The sequence below is a fragment of the Metopolophium dirhodum genome, chromosome 9 (genome assembly GCF_019925205.1).
Source record: "Metopolophium dirhodum isolate CAU chromosome 9, ASM1992520v1, whole genome shotgun sequence".
Taxonomy (NCBI): domain Eukaryota; kingdom Metazoa; phylum Arthropoda; class Insecta; order Hemiptera; family Aphididae; genus Metopolophium; species Metopolophium dirhodum.
In genome coordinates, this window is record NC_083568.1 from 4817285 (window position 1) to 4834298 (window position 17014).

The 17014-nt window shown below is 31.2% G+C and overlaps 2 protein-coding genes across 2 annotated transcripts; both read left to right on the top strand.

Annotated features, from left to right (window-relative positions):
• The first annotated feature begins 238 nt into the window (after positions 1-238).
• Positions 239-2576, top strand: LOC132951569 (heat shock protein 68-like). The gene has a single exon (XM_061023340.1). The coding sequence runs from the start codon at positions 478-480 to the stop codon at positions 2398-2400; it is 1923 nt and encodes a 640-aa protein (XP_060879323.1). The 5' UTR covers positions 239-477; the 3' UTR covers positions 2401-2576.
• A 1159-nt stretch (positions 2577-3735) lies between these two features.
• On the top strand, positions 3736-15062 carry LOC132952514 (nuclear pore complex protein Nup155-like). The gene is made up of 26 exons (XM_061024820.1): positions 3736-3925; positions 4009-4187; positions 4290-4415; positions 4583-4682; positions 4744-4913; positions 6593-6741; positions 6829-7112; positions 8116-8366; positions 8521-8777; positions 8835-9008; positions 9103-9214; positions 9517-9731; positions 9818-10093; positions 10998-11092; positions 11440-11536; positions 11811-11888; positions 11961-12160; positions 12295-12445; positions 12542-12801; positions 12874-13021; positions 13097-13183; positions 13250-13370; positions 13856-13966; positions 14057-14177; positions 14260-14382; positions 14466-15062. Exons 2-26 carry the CDS (start codon positions 4016-4018, stop codon positions 14599-14601), a joined length of 4014 nt encoding a protein of 1337 aa, XP_060880803.1. The 5' UTR covers positions 3736-3925; positions 4009-4015; the 3' UTR covers positions 14602-15062.
• The last annotated feature ends 1952 nt before the right edge of the window (positions 15063-17014 follow it).

Below are 17014 nucleotides of genomic sequence, written 5' to 3' on the forward strand. Positions count from 1 at the left end.
CGAGAAAGACGGAGAAAATTCTCGAATGTTCTATAACATCATTGTTGTATTATATTTATAAGTCATATGTATATGTACAGTGAAAACTAAAATTACTGACTACACTGCGTTATAGGTATAATGGTAAAGTAGGGTGACGGGCAGACGGCGCGGCGGTCACGGCTGAGCTCGCCGCTCGCGAAACGTATCGAACCTTCTCGAACATACGGTCGCATATATAAACGCTAGACGCGCGTTGCCCGGCATCAGTTTGAATTCAAAGCGGTAACAGTGCTATTCGTTGAACGAAACATTCCTGTTATATATTATACTGTCTCGTTTGACTTTCGGTGTTGTTATTGATTATTATAATAATTATTATTGATTATTTAATTCACAAGTGACTTTTTAAATTTAAATTGTAAGCGTTATTTATTCTTATAATTTATTTTCGTATTAACTGTGCGTGTGACCAAAGTTGACAACTATATCGCCGAAATGGTTGGAAGAACAGCGATTGGTATCGACCTGGGTACCACCTATTCTTGTGTGGGTATCTGGCAACACGGAAAAGTAGAGGTCATCGCCAACGATCAAGGAAACAGAACCACGCCGAGCTATGTGGCGTTCACCGACACCGAACGGTTGATCGGCGACGCGGCCAAGAACCAGGTTGCAATGAACCCAGTCAATACGGTCTTCGACGCCAAACGGTTGATCGGTCGTCGATTTGATGACGACAAGACGCAAGCGGACATTAAACACTGGCCGTTCAAAGTGGTCGACGATTTCGGTAAGCCCAAGATCCAAGTGGAATTCAAGGGTGAACGGAAGGTATTCGCGCCGGAAGAAATCAGTTCAATGGTGCTGACGAAAATGAAGGAGACCGCGGAAGCGTACCTGGGCCGTGCAGTGACGGACGCCGTGATCACGGTGCCGGCGTACTTCAACGACTCGCAGAGACAAGCGACCAAGGACGCGGGCGCCATAGCTGGTCTGAACGTGATGCGAATAATCAACGAACCGACAGCTGCAGCTTTGGCGTACGGTCTGGACAAGAACCTGAAAGGTGAGAGAAACGTGTTGATTTTCGACCTGGGCGGTGGAACGTTCGATGTGTCCGTTCTGCAGATCGACGAAGGTTCGATATTCGAAGTGAAGTCGACGGCGGGTGATACGCACTTGGGCGGCGAAGACTTCGACAACCGGCTGGTGTCTCATTTGGCAGAAGAGTTCAAGAGGAAATCGAAAAAGGACGTGCACGCCAATCCGAGAGCGCTGAGACGGTTGAGGACGGCCGCGGAACGGGCCAAGAGGACCCTGTCGTCCAGTTCAGAGGCCACCATTGAGATCGACGCTCTGATGGAAGGCGTCGATTTCTACACCCGAGTGTCCCGAGCCCGTTTTGAGGAGCTGTGCGCAGATCTGTTCAGATCGACCCTGCAGCCGGTGGAGAAGGCATTAACGGACGCCAAGTTGGACAAGGGAGACATACACGACGTGGTGCTCGTGGGCGGTTCGACGAGGATCCCGAAGATCCAGAGTCTCCTGCAAAACTATTTCTGCGGCAAACCACTCAACTTGTCCATCAACCCCGACGAGGCAGTAGCGTACGGCGCCGCGGTACAGGCGGCCATTCTCAGCGGTGACACGAGTTCTGCGATTCAAGACGTGTTACTCGTGGACGTCACTCCTCTGTCACTGGGCATCGAGACCGCGGGCGGCGTGATGACCAAAATCGTCGAGCGTAATTCAACCATTCCGTGCAAACAAACCCAAACGTTCACCACGTACGCGGACAACCAACCGGCCGTCACCATCCAGGTGTTCGAAGGGGAAAGGGCCATGACCAAGGACAACAACCTGTTGGGCACATTCGACCTAACCGGCATACCTCCGGCGCCCAGAGGTACACCTAAGATCGAGGTGACTTTCGATATGGACGCCAACGGTATTTTGAACGTGTCGGCCAAGGACAACAGCTCTGGCCGCTCCAAGAACATCGTCATCAAGAACGACAAGGGCCGACTGTCTCAGGCCGAAATCGATCGTATGCTCAGCGAAGCCGAACGGTACAAAGAAGAGGACGAACGACAAAAAGTTAAGATCGCGGCCAAGAACCAGTTGGAGAGCTACGTGTATGGTGCTAAACAAGCGTTGGACGATGCCGGTGACAAGCTGACCGAGTCCGAGAGGAACACCGGAAAACGGGAATGCGACGCTGTCATTCAGTGGTTGGACAACAATCAGTTGGCAGACAAAGAAGAGTACGAGTACAAACTAAAGGAAATCCAAAAGAGCTGCTCGGCTCTAATGATGAAGATACACGGTGCAGGACAAGCCGGTGATGCATCTCATCCCGGTGCTCATGGTTTCCCTGGTCCCGGCTCCGGAGGACCTACCGTCGAAGAAGTCGATTGATTCATTTAACAATGTGTAATTGTATTAAATATTTTGTAAAAAGGTACTATTGTGAACTGCTTCCTACATTCTGATTGTAAATAGTATTATATAGATAGATTTAAGTCGAGACTGATTTTTCTTTTGTAACATTACCTACATTTTTGCAAAATAAATATGATTTATTAGCTGTCATATATATTTATCGTTTTTATTTGTTAGTCTCGAAAAAATAGTATACTTCCTATGTTTTATTATTTGCACAAACTACAATAATGTATAAATAATAAATATCAATATTACCAAAAGATAGAATATTAATGATGATATAATATGATTACAAATTGTGATTTGGTAAAAAATCGCTCAAACTTAATGTTTAAGTTATGGTCAAAAAACTTCAAAATATTCTTTTTTATTGGAAAAATTATTTTTTTGAGTTAAAAATACTAAGAAAATACGTTCTCTGGAATTTTATTTTTTAATTTAGTATTTTTATGGTTAACGTGTTGGGGAAATCAGAATATACTTATGAGTTATGACTTTTCCTACTTACTTTTTTTGCAAATTACGTGCTTTGAACTCACTGAAATTAATTATCATTCGGAATTTGCTCATAACAAAACGTTAAATGTTATCACTAGAGCGTGCTATAAGACAGTAAATCCAAGTGAGAACATTATAGCACAAAATTCTGTGATTGTACCTGATGATAGCATAATATAATTTTTTTTTTAGCTATCACTTTTCCGCACATAAAATGTATAATCATAGTGGCAAATTGACTAAATTTTGGGGGGACTAAAGCCCCCCTCTCCATAGTCATATTGCTTAGTACCACAGAATATAAAAATTAGTACTAATTACTAGATTTTGAACTGGGGAGACTTTACCGACATTTGTCCCCCCAAGCCCCCCCCCCCCTATTTGCGCCAATGTGTATAATTACTTGCATTAATATAACCACACGGTCAAAAGTAAAATAAATTCATTTATGTGGTAACAACTGTGGCATTTATTAAATATAATATACAGTATATAGTATATTTAATCAATGATTGTGGTTATTTTGTCCTGTTCTTACAGTTTTACTGATTCCTACTGACAATTTTTTAACATTCCAGGCTTTTCGTACTCCCGACTATTAATTTTTATAATAAAATGAAAATCGTTAAAAATTTTATAGTATATTTTTAATTTTATAATAAAATTTAAATTTAAAAATAAATAAATCTGGGAAAATGGGACTTTTACATTTCAACGTTGGTGCACAAGTATTTTTGATCCGTCCCGGTTTTATGGTTTCTTCCAGGGCTATAATCTTGAGCTGTTGTAGTGTTATCTGAGAGGAAGAAATGTCTGAAGCCCGTTAAATAGTTTACTTGTTTATAAGTAAGTTAATGTTAATATTTAATACCACGATGTAGCTGAAATCAAATATTATTAATTCTCAATCAGTTCTATTCAAAAGAAATCAGTAGTTTTATCTTCACCGTGGTTTATTAGTTTTGTATGATCGTGGTTAAGCTACTGCACTGAGTGAAGTGTAAGTGATCTCAATTTTTGAACTTGAGTATATTTTTAATATTATATTGTAGAATGAATAATAATTGGTACATTTCAACCTAGATTAAAGATGGATTCTACATTGAATGTTTCAAGATCCATGGATAACTCCATGTCCATGATTAATCAATCGATATCAGCCAAAGATAGTTTAGATCTATCCGGCAAAATGTTGGATAGATTTTTTGCTGCAGATGACTCATTTCCAACACTTATTGAGAAAATGCAGATAACTAAAAGCAGTCAGTACCAAACAATGTTATTAAAAGTGTTTTTGGAATATTTTAATTTTGTAATGACATCAATCAAAATAAACAAATGTTTTTTTTTTCTGTAACTTTAAGGTCAAAGTGTTAGTGGTTGTACCGAATATGATTATCCTAAAGAAGGGCTAGGGATGCCTTCCATTACTCCCCTTAAATCAAGACACAAGATACCACTACCGGGCGCATTACTAGAGCAGTGGAATGGTACTTTTTTTAATTTCATAATAACAATATTGTCCTATATCCTGTTTTTTTGGAAGGATTAACTGCATTTCGTGTTTAATGTTTGTGCACTGTGCAACATACAATAATGAATAATAGTTCTTAAATTTTTAACCATACTATATATCATTAACTTATTGTTAATATAGATGCACAAAACTTTCATCGCAAGTTGGGAATATTTCCTAGCATCAACCGAGTTTGGGTCACAATTGATCAAGAATTCTTTTTATGGGACTTTAGTGAAGGGTAATATTTTTTTACCTTTAATCTAAATAATATTGTTTAATCAAATAATTTTATATTTTAGAACGGATTTATCTTATTTTGATGGAATGAATTCAACAATTTTTGCAGTAGCGCTGGTACCACCTAAACCAAATGTATTTCAAGCTCACATTAAACATTTATTGGTCTTAGCTACTGGATTAAACATCGCAATATTAGGGGTAACATTTAAAAAAGTTACCGGTGTTGATGGTAATTATATTATATCATTATACTTACATTTTTGCTGTAACTAATTCATAAGAAATGATTCATAGAAACCTGAAACATTCCAATTTTATTTAGACTGTCATTTTATATACACAATAAAGTTTTAGAAATATTTAGTCTTAATTTAAGCTATTTGTAGGCTTTTAGATTCAGAGCGGAGCAATGAATGATGAATTGATTTTACAATGATGTACGATTTTGTATTTTTTTTTTTTTGTGTTTGTCACATGATAAGTAGTTGAAATAATGCTTTAATTTTCAACTTCATTTCATGATCTTGTTCGATGGGAAAGTGAATCTAGTTGATGAATTGAGGAGGTCAAAATTTAAAATTCCCAGTAATTTTCAATGCGCTGAGAAGAACAAAAAAAAAATTAAGGAAAACTGTGAATCGGTTTTTGTTTTAACTCAAAAACAAATGACCAGAGACATATAGTACTACATAGTAGATACATGACATTTTATAATTTATTTATATTTTATATTATTATAATTTATATTTATATGCATTTTCTTTACACCATAAAAGTATCAACATTTTGAATTGTTTTGAACTGTTTACAAACATTTTCAGTTTCAAATTTTTTTGGTTTTTTTTTTTATGAATGTCCATAAAATTGTATTTGTTGGGTAAAAAAGCTTGAAAAATTAATACTTAGCTCTTAATATATTGTTACAATGACGTTTGAAAAATATTAAAAATCCATAGTCACAATTTTTTTTTATAAGCATTTAAAGTTTTAATTTTGACAAGAGGCGTAAAAACAACAAAAATGTGCAAATTATTTTGAGTTAAAAATTCATAAAAATGTTTCTTTTTAAATCTAAGATTTGAAAATGTAATACAAGATTCCTCATAAGTTTGTCTACCTTTATCAAAAAAAAATATGTTAACAAGAAAGTCAAATATATATAAATCTTAATTTAAATTATTTACATATCTGTGTAAATTATTGGAACTAGATAGGAACAAAAAATGTTGTTATTTTTCCTTAAAAAAGGAATTAATAAAAAGGAACCCTTTCAACGTGGCATTCTTTAAAAAGGAATCCGTTCCTTCTTAACACTGATACTTAGTAATATCATAGGCTGTCTGATCGTCTTTGCTCAGAATCGTTTTCCTTATACAATAATATTATATCATTGAATTCAAATTTAATATTATACATTATACAGTGACCCACTTATAACCTATTGTACAGCAGAGTGACACCCACTTACCCACCTTTTTTTTTTGTTGGATTTGATAAAATATTTTTATGTTACATGTTATTTGTTTTTGGTACAATTTTTTCAACCTACCTGATTACTACTAGCGTTATAAATACTTAGGTAATAAAATATCCTTATTAGTATAGGTTAGGTTAATGTCTCCGTTTAAAATCATTTTTTGTATTCAAAGATTTATCATTAAATTCAAATATAACACATCCACTACAGTAACCTGCTCAGTGCAGAAGTACACTCGACACCTACTACCACCTACAGACTTTCTCAGTTTTTAAGAATGTAATTATGATTTTGGCCAAAAACAGAATATAAATGTTACTGTTGCATACTTAATAATTATGTATTTTATCATTCTTTAAAAAGAACATTTTTTTAACTGTTTTATATTACAACAATATATTTTATAAACATAAATTTGTTTTTATTATTAGGCAAAACTGTTGAGCAATTGGAACTCACTACAGATACCATTTATGAAGTTCCCACTGAAGGTGTAATAACCTCTAAAATAGTTGGAACTGACAATGGACGCATCTTTCTTGCAAGTGAGGATGGTAACCTCTTTGAAATTGATTATTGGGTAATTATTATTTTTAATATTAAATACCTATATTATTTTTCTAGATTAAAAAATATTAATTCATTGTACTTTTTTCAATATATTTAGAAAGATTTGGGATGGTTTTCAATTGGAAATGGAAGACGTTGCAAGAAAGTTTGTCATTCAACCGGTACTTTATCATATATTCTACCATCATTTTTAACTTATGCAATCACCGAACCCTCTGCCATTATTGAAGTAGCTGTTGATAATACACGGCACATACTTTACACATTGACTGAAAATAGTTCAATTGAAATGTATGATCTTGGATCTGATGGTAAATCTACAAGCCGAATTGTTTCTTTGTCACATTCTAATCTTGAGCATCAAGTTTCAAAACTGCTTAGGTAAGTAATTTTTTTTTTTGAATAAGTTCTAATTTATTGTTAACCAGCCACTAAGCCGTATGAAAGTCAGATATCTTTAATTTACTGTGACAAAACTTTCTAGTATATTGGTATTTACTATTAATAATAGCACAGTTAATAATTAATATTTCATGATTACACATAAATAAACACAAACAAATGAAACTTTTTCCTTAATATGCATTTATTGTCATTTCTTAATTATTGTCACACATTTTATTTGTATTAATAATACGATTTGTTGTAAAAATTGAATTGTTTACTCCGACCCTCAAGAGAAGTAAACCATGCCTCAAAAATGTCTGAACTCACTACATCTCCGTCCCATATTGCACAAAGCATACCGCCATTTACAGACAACCTGTCTAGTCACAATTGACAACAGTTGGAGACTAAAAATACTTACATACATATTATACATATTATATTTCCGCAATATTGAGGAAACAATGCTTCAGAATAATCACTGATGCGAATCTGCATGTATTTACTTTTTACTTCTCTTGTGGGCCAAAGTATAGTGTTAAATATTGTGGTGAATGAATATCTCATTAATTTAATATTTAACAATATTTTTATATAAGTTGATAAAATATAGCAACAGACCAACAATAGACTAATATTTATTTATTTATTACTATACATAATGGGCAGAGCCCATTCATTACAAAATATTGTATAAATATAAAGATATAAATATATAACCGTAACAGATAAATTACATACATGGTTATGACAAAAAGGTAGGTTGTTTATTAGCCAAACGCATAATGCGATGGGGTTATTTATGATATATAAGAAGTACTTCTCCTTTAAGTATTAAAATATATCACATAAAAAAACATTAAATTAAACGTTCATTTAAATTTTAGACTAAAGACTGTCAACGTACGGTCACCGGGTGGTGAAACAATAATAAACAGTATCATAAAATAAATTAAAATTGAGTAATGACAGGGAATTTGGTGCATTTTTATTTCAGAACTATAGAAATAGCTCAAATGACTATATTGAGTAGTATACAAATCATTGAAGAAACTGAATCACCTAACATTCATCTATTGGTTGTATCAAAGTCTGGATTTAGATTGTATTTTTCTACTGGAGCAATAACCTCCAGCAATACTAGACCTTACACATTACAACTTGTTCACATACGTTTACCACCAGGATATAATAGAGTTATTGGAGAATCTAAACCGAGTAGTGTTCAGCACGTGTTGTACAACAGAGGTATAATTTTATTCTATTATTGAAAGTTCAAATAATTTTAACTTTTTTATTATACACTACATGTATTTATTGATTACATATTTGAGTCATTATGGATATTTTTCCTTTGCATGCCCATTGTTATTCCACAAAGTTTTTTTTTTTTTTTTTGCAGGCACTATTATAATGGCATGTAACACTGACATAACTAATTACAGGCCAATGTTGTGGTGTATATCTCCTGATGAATATGCATTTAGTTCTAACTTTAGTGAAAGATATTTTATTACTGATTTGGATATGTGTCCTTTATCACTGGACAATATAGGTCCAAATTTATTAATATACAATGACCCAAGCTCACCACAACCACCACTCATTGTTCGTCAACAATTTGAAAATCGCCAAGAATATATAACGTTAGCTCCACAAGTAAGTAATTTAAAAAAAAAATTTGTTTACTTTTATATATTTGTTTTCTTACTATAGGGTTTGGAAATTTTTGAAATGCTTCGGCCTTATGATACTCTTTGTGAATTATTGGCCAGCAGTCAAGGTTCAGAAACAGATGCTATCAAAACATATTTTAAAAATTTCACAGATAATCAAGCATGTGTGGCATGTCTCACAATTATTTGTGATCAGTCATTAAAAAATATAAAGGTTTGTTCTTTCATTTTTTTATTTATAATTACTTAAACCATTGATTAAATATTAATCAATGCTTAAACGTACTTATATATTTTATTGTAATTAGATCAAAGAATATGCAACTCGTGCATTTTTCACTCATGGTGGTGAGCCTAAATTAGTGACTGAAAATTTACATGAATCACTTCATGAATTGACAAGAGTTCCTCAGAATAATAGTAAGAAACATGTGTTTACTATTTAGTGTTAATACTTTAATAATTAATTAGCGTATTTAATATTTAATATTTAAATGTTGAGTAATTATAATGACACAAATGAAAAGTTTTAAATAATTATTTCAAAACTAACAGTGTAAAAGATTGTTCTTTTTTTTACTTGAAATATTTTTTAGGGTTCTCGCTTTTATTTTAGTAAATAATTTATTATAAGCCGAGTATGATAATGTATATTTTTATTGATATGTCCTTTGTAAAGATGTATTGTTGAGATACAACCAATTTTATAAAATATTTTTCAGGTTTCAGATCAAGTAATTATTCAACATCAACTATACCATCATGTATGCCAACTTTTATAAAAAATCAGACAAATATAACACACTTACCATTTGAATCCACAAGTGTTCAGTACTCTTCGAAACACAATGGATTATATTTATTTGTGAGTCGTTTACTGAGACCGCTTTGGAACATTAAAGCTGTTAATATGGAAACCACTGATGGGAAAACTTATGTAATTTATATATATATATATAATTTTGAATTAGTTTTATTAATAAATAAAAATTAAATTCATAACTGTTAAATTTTTGTTTTTAGATTGTCAACACTGTATCTCCAGACGATTGTTCATTTGTTGCAAGCCATTTGCAAACTTTGCACTCTTTCATGAACAATTATTCAAAAATGTTGGCAAACTATACTAGAATACCATTTGATGGGTCTAAACGAACAGCTGCACAGGATGCACATCAATCTGAATCAAAATCTATAGAATGTTTGAAACAATTAGTTGTTCGTAGTGCCGAAGTGTTTAATTTGTGGAAATTACTCAGTGAACATCAATTTTTTATTATAGCGAAGGAATTACTCGACGTAAGTAAAATTAGAAAAGTGACCTCGTTTTTGTTACTTTAGTTTCCGACTAGAACTATAAATGTATTGGTTTAACAATGATATGGGTTTTTTTTTATTATGACATCATATATTATAAGAGTTGTAAAAATGATTGATCTTCAATTTCTCTTTTTAATTTCTGGTAGTAAAGTGGATTTAGTTGCTAGTAGGTAATTTGGGTGGTCAAAACTAAAAATTCCTAGTACTTCTTAATAATTGGGATAAATGAAAAAACAAGAATAATCACGGAAAACCAGTTTTCGAAAAATCAATTTTGTTATTTTATTGTACCTAATTCAAAAAAGAATAACTGAAGTTACTAGATACCTACTTGAAATTTTCACCTAATTTTTTATCGTTTTGAGCTATTTATAGATAATTGACATTTTTGATTTATTTCCTTCTTTGTTTTTCCCTTTAAATGTTAATAAATATAATTGGAAATTTAATACAAGATTCCACATTAGTTGTTTGTACAGATATTTTAAAGTATTAAAAATACAAAGGTAAGCACAATGTTTTTTTAATGAAGGGTTTAATTTCAAACCTTGATAAAATTTGTCACATCTTTTGTGGTACGGTAAGTCGGTATTTATACAAAAGTTAATAACAATAATAATATATACTATTATAATAATTATTAATTAATAATATTATAAATGCAATATTTGTTTTCATTAATTAATCCAACTTTCTACATTACTACCTAGTAGTAAAATAAATTACTATAATATCAATGTAAATATATAATAAAATATAGTATATAGGCTATATCAGCTGACAGATTGTTTTCGTTTGGAATCATTTTTTGTATGTTCAAATTTAACCCATCTGTAATGGATCTAATTTAGAATTATAATATAAATTGTTTAATTGGTTTTAGCAAGAACAACGTGTATTGGAAAATGTTACTTTTAAAGAATTGATCCTTGTACACCAAGAACTGTGTCAAACTTTGGTTCAAAAACTATTAGATACGTGAGTATACACATGACCGGATTAAAACTTTTTGTAGCAGGTACTTTTTCCAATTATTGGCTACCATACTGCTGATAAAATATTTTCTTCTGATATAAAAAAAATATTTTTTTTGTTTATTCTGTGATTTATAATAATATCAAATATATATTTGATAATATAAGTAATTGTATGTACTTTTAAAAAACTAGTGCCAAAGTACCCTTCTGCGCACTTTTAAATCGTTCCTGGGTATAGAGTTAATTATTTTTCATAATTTATAATAATATTAAATGCATATTATTGTCTGGCTTTAAAAATAATAAGATCTGTTTAATAAGAGGATATTTTTTGTTTTATATTTTTAGATATTTAAATGAAAGTTCGTCTGTAGAATCAATCAGTACAAAATTACGACAAGTCTGCCCATCCATATACCATTCTGAAGACGCTGCTTGTGCAAAAGTATGTATTTAAAATATTTATATCTTTATTCAGTATTGACTTGCCGAAAAAAACAAATTATTAATTTTATGTATTGTGTATTAAGAGGATATCTCACCCATATGAGTTGTCTCCAACCTACTAACCTAATAACAGTGAATGTGGGTATGTCGTGCTCTTTAATAAGACAGTAGAGCATAAAAAAATATATTTTTATTTAAGATACAAACTTTTATGTAAATTTTAATTTTAACTATTACAAACAATAAATTATCTTATCCATTTGATTTTTTAGGCTTCAGAAATGATTAAATTAGCTCAATCTACAGTCAATGAGGATGAGCGTAAACGAATCCTATACCAATCTCTAATGGTAATTATTAAATAAACAATTTTTTTACTATCATACATTTTTTTATATTTGTTACTAATTTGGTTAAATTAGGTGTTGAAAGAAGTGGCACCAAAGTTTAATTTAACTTCAGTGTGTTTACAATACACAAATTGTGCGTATATGGAAGGTGTATATCAGATGTGTAAAGAGTGTGCTAGAAAAATTGATCCTAAGAATTTAGGAGGTCATTATTTTGTCAACAATATGGTATTAGATAGAGATGGACCAGGTTATGGTGCCTACATGCTCAGGTAATGTAAACTTTTCTTATTTACACATAAATTACCTTTGATTGGAGTTATATTTATTAATATTAATGTAACAGTAGTACTTGAAAAACATTACTTTCAAAAGCATGTTGATTTATATTTTTTTTTAAATTCAGATTAGATATTTACAAAGAAATAAGTGCAAGTTTAGATTACTTATACTCAATCATGGTGAAAAATCCATCTGTATTTATACCAACTCGACCAAATTTGATACCTGGAATTCTAGAAAATTCTGCACTAACTTCTGAACAATCTTCTAATTTGGTATTGATTTTATTTTATTTTTATAAACCTTTATAATTTTTTTAATAAATTCACATGTATATATACTTACAATATTGGTATATTTGTTATAAACAGGTTTCTGAACTGATCAAATTGTGTATCTCCTGTGATGATGAAATCATGCACACTGTAGTGTATAGATGGATGATAGATAAAAAATTAATCAAAGAAACAATTGAAATGGGAAATCATAGTTTGGAAAAGTTTTTATTGACTCAGTCCAGGTCTGATGAAAACAATAACTATATCAAAGATGTACTCTGTAGATATTATGAGTATAATGGAAATTATAATGAGGCAGCTGAAGTTTTGGCATCATTGGCTAAAAGACCAGAGTAATTATAATTTTTTATATATTAAGACTAAATATGTATATTTTTAACTTAAGTAATTTTATTTTTTATCAGGAGTGGCTTAACTTTAAGCGATCGTCTTATGTATTTGGGCCGAGCTATGGCATGTTTACGCAGTAAAAAGTTGAGTACACCAGCCTTGAATGTTACCAGTCTCAGAGATGTCGAAGACTTGTTACAAGTAGCTGAAATACAGAAAATGGTTGGTTTCAATGACGTAAACATTAATTTATCCTTTTTTTAAAATAATCTTTATGTTCTTAATTGCTTAAACTAGGTATTGGATTTATTGTTGTCTAGTCAAATTGATGGAAGAACTGATATTGTTGATAAGCTAAATAGCTGTCTGTTTACATTAGGCGAAGTATGCATTCAAAAATTATGAGAGAAAATGTTTTATCAATACTAATAATTAATACGTATCTTTTAGCTTTACAGTAATTTTGCGGAACCGCATAGTCTATGGGAAGCTCAGTTGGCGATATTACAACTTTCCAATCATGATGATCGTGAACTAGTCAATCAGATTTGGGAAAATATTTTACTAAAAGGTAAGTTCCAAGTACTAATATAAAATTTAAGTTCAGATAATTATTGTTAGATAACTTGTTTTAAAATGATTGTTTTTATTAATTTAATATAAAGAACAGATCCTTAGACCAAGTATGTTAAGCGGTTTAATGGTAAAAGTACTTATCAAATTAAAAAAAAGATTAAAATATTTTTTCCCTGTTAAATATGGTAAATGGTGTTAAATTATATAGATGAGTATTGCTAGAGGTGTAATAAATATTTAAACCAAAATATAGTCCAGAGATTGGATTGTGTACCTCGTATGACATTAAACTATTAAGTATTATATATTAAACAATATAAGTATTTAATACATAAAACATCAATGACAATGGACTGCATTATACATCCAAAGTTAATTTTAATATATGGTTGTAGTTATACATTTTATGGATTTTTTCTTGAAAACTTTTGTATGTTGATTGTTTAAATGATTCTTTTCACATTTTTTTTTTTTTATTAGTTGTGGAAGATTGTGGAGATATTGGTGAACACAACAAAATGACCATTGCTCTCGAAAAAATAAAATCATTGGCTAGTTCGCATCCAATTAATTCGTCTACATTTGACTTGGGTATGTTTCATGCCTGTTGGCTTCTCATTACAAAAATATACAAATTATAAAATATTTTTACCTATTACAATATTTCTTTTTTGTTTGTAGAGTATGTAACGACAATGTTGGAGTATTTGAACTGTAACTTGGGTGGAGATTTGGAATCCGTGTACACAACTATGTTAACTATTGGTGCTCCTATCGAGTCCTTAGTAGCAATTTATAAAAAGTAATATCTTTTGCCTATTAAAAATTTTATAAGTTTAAGCGTAATCATTTGAAATCATTATGTTAATTTATTTCTTTTGCAGAATTTATTCTACTAATGATCCGCGGTGGCAAAAGACAAGTGAGCTGCATGTATTGGAAGTTATCATGAGTTTGGCTCGGTATTATTTACAAAATGTTGATCTATGGCCATCAGGAATGCAGAGGTAATAGTTGTTACTTGTTATTCTATTTTAATTTATGAAAAAATATATTTTTGCTTTATATGGTATGAATTTAAATCTTTCAGGAGATCCATTGCTGTTAACTTATTCGATTTGTTAGTGATTTGTCAAAACATGTTGTATAGCCGTTTTGCACATAGTCCACTGATCGAAGGTGTCATCGCAATCAAAAATGAACTTGACAACATCATTAAAAACTGACTTAACAACAAACCCGATTTTTAAACATTCTTCATGTGTCAATTATTAATATATCGTAAATTCTGTATTTATTTCAAAAGTTCAATGTAATATTTGTATGAATTTTAAGCTATTTACTTCAAGGCTATCATTAACTAATACTTTTGTTAATTATATTGTAGTTTATGTTATATCAACAGTTTGATTGTTTCAGAGTTAATTTGTTATTTTATCGAAACTGTCTGTACAATAACAATTATTATGTTGAAAGATATCAATTTAGTGTTATCATAATTGTAATATTAAACGAGATTCCCTATAAATAATGCAACTGAAGGAACATATACCATAATAGACACTTGTATGGAGAATACAATTAGGGGAATTTATAAATTACTTTTTTTATGTACTTATATAATATCTTTTATATTTTATCAATAATGTTTACATATTAAAGTTTCATTAGTTTAAGAAAAACACAATTTACACTTATTATTTTTTAAATAATTAACATTGGTTTTCTTTTTTATCAAAATGTATTCCGCCACAGACGATATACACAAATTATGGTTTTTTGACAAAATATCTCAGAATCAAAACCTCCACTCAAATATTAATTTAATACTTTTGGATGAATTCCAATAGATGAATTACAAAAATGTATGAAGTAAGCTGATTTGCACAAATGTATGAAATATGACTATGACAAGCTACCCCTAGACTAGGGATATTGGCCTTTATTCGTCAGACAACGTGTTATTTTTTAAATCTTGTGTCGTTTTACTAATAAAAACATTTATTTAAAAATACAGGTCATACCTAATTCACCGACAACTTATGAAATGGGCTACGTGCAGTGGTCGGGAGAAGGGGGCTAAAAGTAGGAACATTATTAACTTTTAACAAATTAGCAAAAAAGAAAACACAATAAGTACATAACATAATAAATATATAATAGAACCTACTCAAAAAGTGTTAATGTAGTTAGTGATCTTAGGGCTGTTCTTACAATGTCAGGTAAAGTGTCGGTTAACGCTAACCAACTGATAAAACATTTTATTACAGAATTTGTCCGGTTAAGTGTTGATAAACTTTAACCGAACATTGTAAAAACGGCCCATACTCATCTAAAACATAAAATATAAATAATATACACAAGTATTAACTATAAAAAGGAGTGGCCGAGTGGATTAAGGTGTCGGTTGCAACGCGCGCCGGTTCAAACCCGGCCGCGGACGGCATTCATCTTCGGGCAAGTCACGGTGTCTTGAGAGAAGTGCTGCCATCCCCCACCTGGGCATGGCAGTTACCTACTGGTGCCCACTAAAATCTGCCAAACACACACGTGCTCAAACAAAACCACAGTTCCGAAGGCTAATAACCTCTGTAGTTGAAGCCTCAGCCCCCCCCCCCCCCCCCAAAAAAAGGGGTAAAATAGATAACTGCACTGTTGTGGTGTGTCATTGAGTAAGTCACTGTAATGTATGTGTTATATTTTAATTCAATGATAAATCATAGCATATGAAAAAATTCTGAGGCTAGAGTAATTGTTTATCAGCCTATATTACTATACTCCGTCTGGAATAAGAATGGACCTTGTTGCACAAGTGGCAACCGGTTTTCCCACTCGCAACCTTGTCTTAGTTATAAACATATAGTTATAGTCATAAGCCTGACCTGAGCATGGCGAACCTGCTTTGGTCCGCTGTCCGTGTACGTTCGTATTGTGGACGGAGTATAATAAGCCCGGATTATGAGGGAGGACACAACAGAAATCAAACAATAATGTGCCCCTGGCGAGTATTTGGTTTTCTATAATATATAAATATTATTTGTCCCTGGGCCCAAAGTTACCTTAATCTGGTCTTGATTACTAAGTATATTTTACGCTATTAGTAAATACTAAATAGTAATGCAGTAAATAGAATTCATTTTTGCCTAAACTGTCATTCTGTATGTAAAATATAAAAATATACATTAAAAGTTTCTATTACCCAAGAATAATATTTTTAATCACAAGAAAATAACTAAAATTGTTATTCTTTGTTTAAATATCTAATTTTGTCAAAATGTCAACTTAAAATGTCTAGATAAAACTGTTAATGTATTTAGTTGCATGCAAATATGTAATAAACTACTTATGAGGAACCTTGAATTACATTTATAAAAACTGAATATTTCATACATTTTAAAAATAAAAAAATAATTTGCAACAATTCTTTATTAAATTTCAACTTCAAATTTTGTTTCCACATCCTGATCACTACCTATTGATTTAATCGCAATAATTGTAAAAATGTCACAACATCTGATAATTGATTTAATTATTTAAAGCACCATAAAAACCAAAAATTATTACACATTGGAAGTATAAAAAAAAATGCAGTTATAAGTGAAATAATTTGTTAATCAGGACATTTTCTATAGACACTAG

What these genes read in the sequence shown, in the direction of transcription:
- LOC132952514 (XM_061024820.1), top strand. Translation starts at nt 4,016, where the DNA reads ATGGATTCTACATTGAATGTTTCAAGATCCATGGATAACTCCATGTCC. An exon ending in AAGACGCTGCTTGTGCAAAA is followed by an intron (nt 11,537 to 11,810) that starts GTATGTATTTAA and finishes TTGATTTTTTAG; the next exon opens with GCTTCAGAAATGATTAAATT. An exon ending in TATGGTGCCTACATGCTCAG is followed by an intron (nt 12,161 to 12,294) that starts GTAATGTAAACT and finishes TTTTAAATTCAG; the next exon opens with ATTAGATATTTACAAAGAAA.
- LOC132951569 (XM_061023340.1), top strand. Translation starts at nt 478, where the DNA reads ATGGTTGGAAGAACAGCGATTGGTATCGACCTGGGTACCACCTATTCT.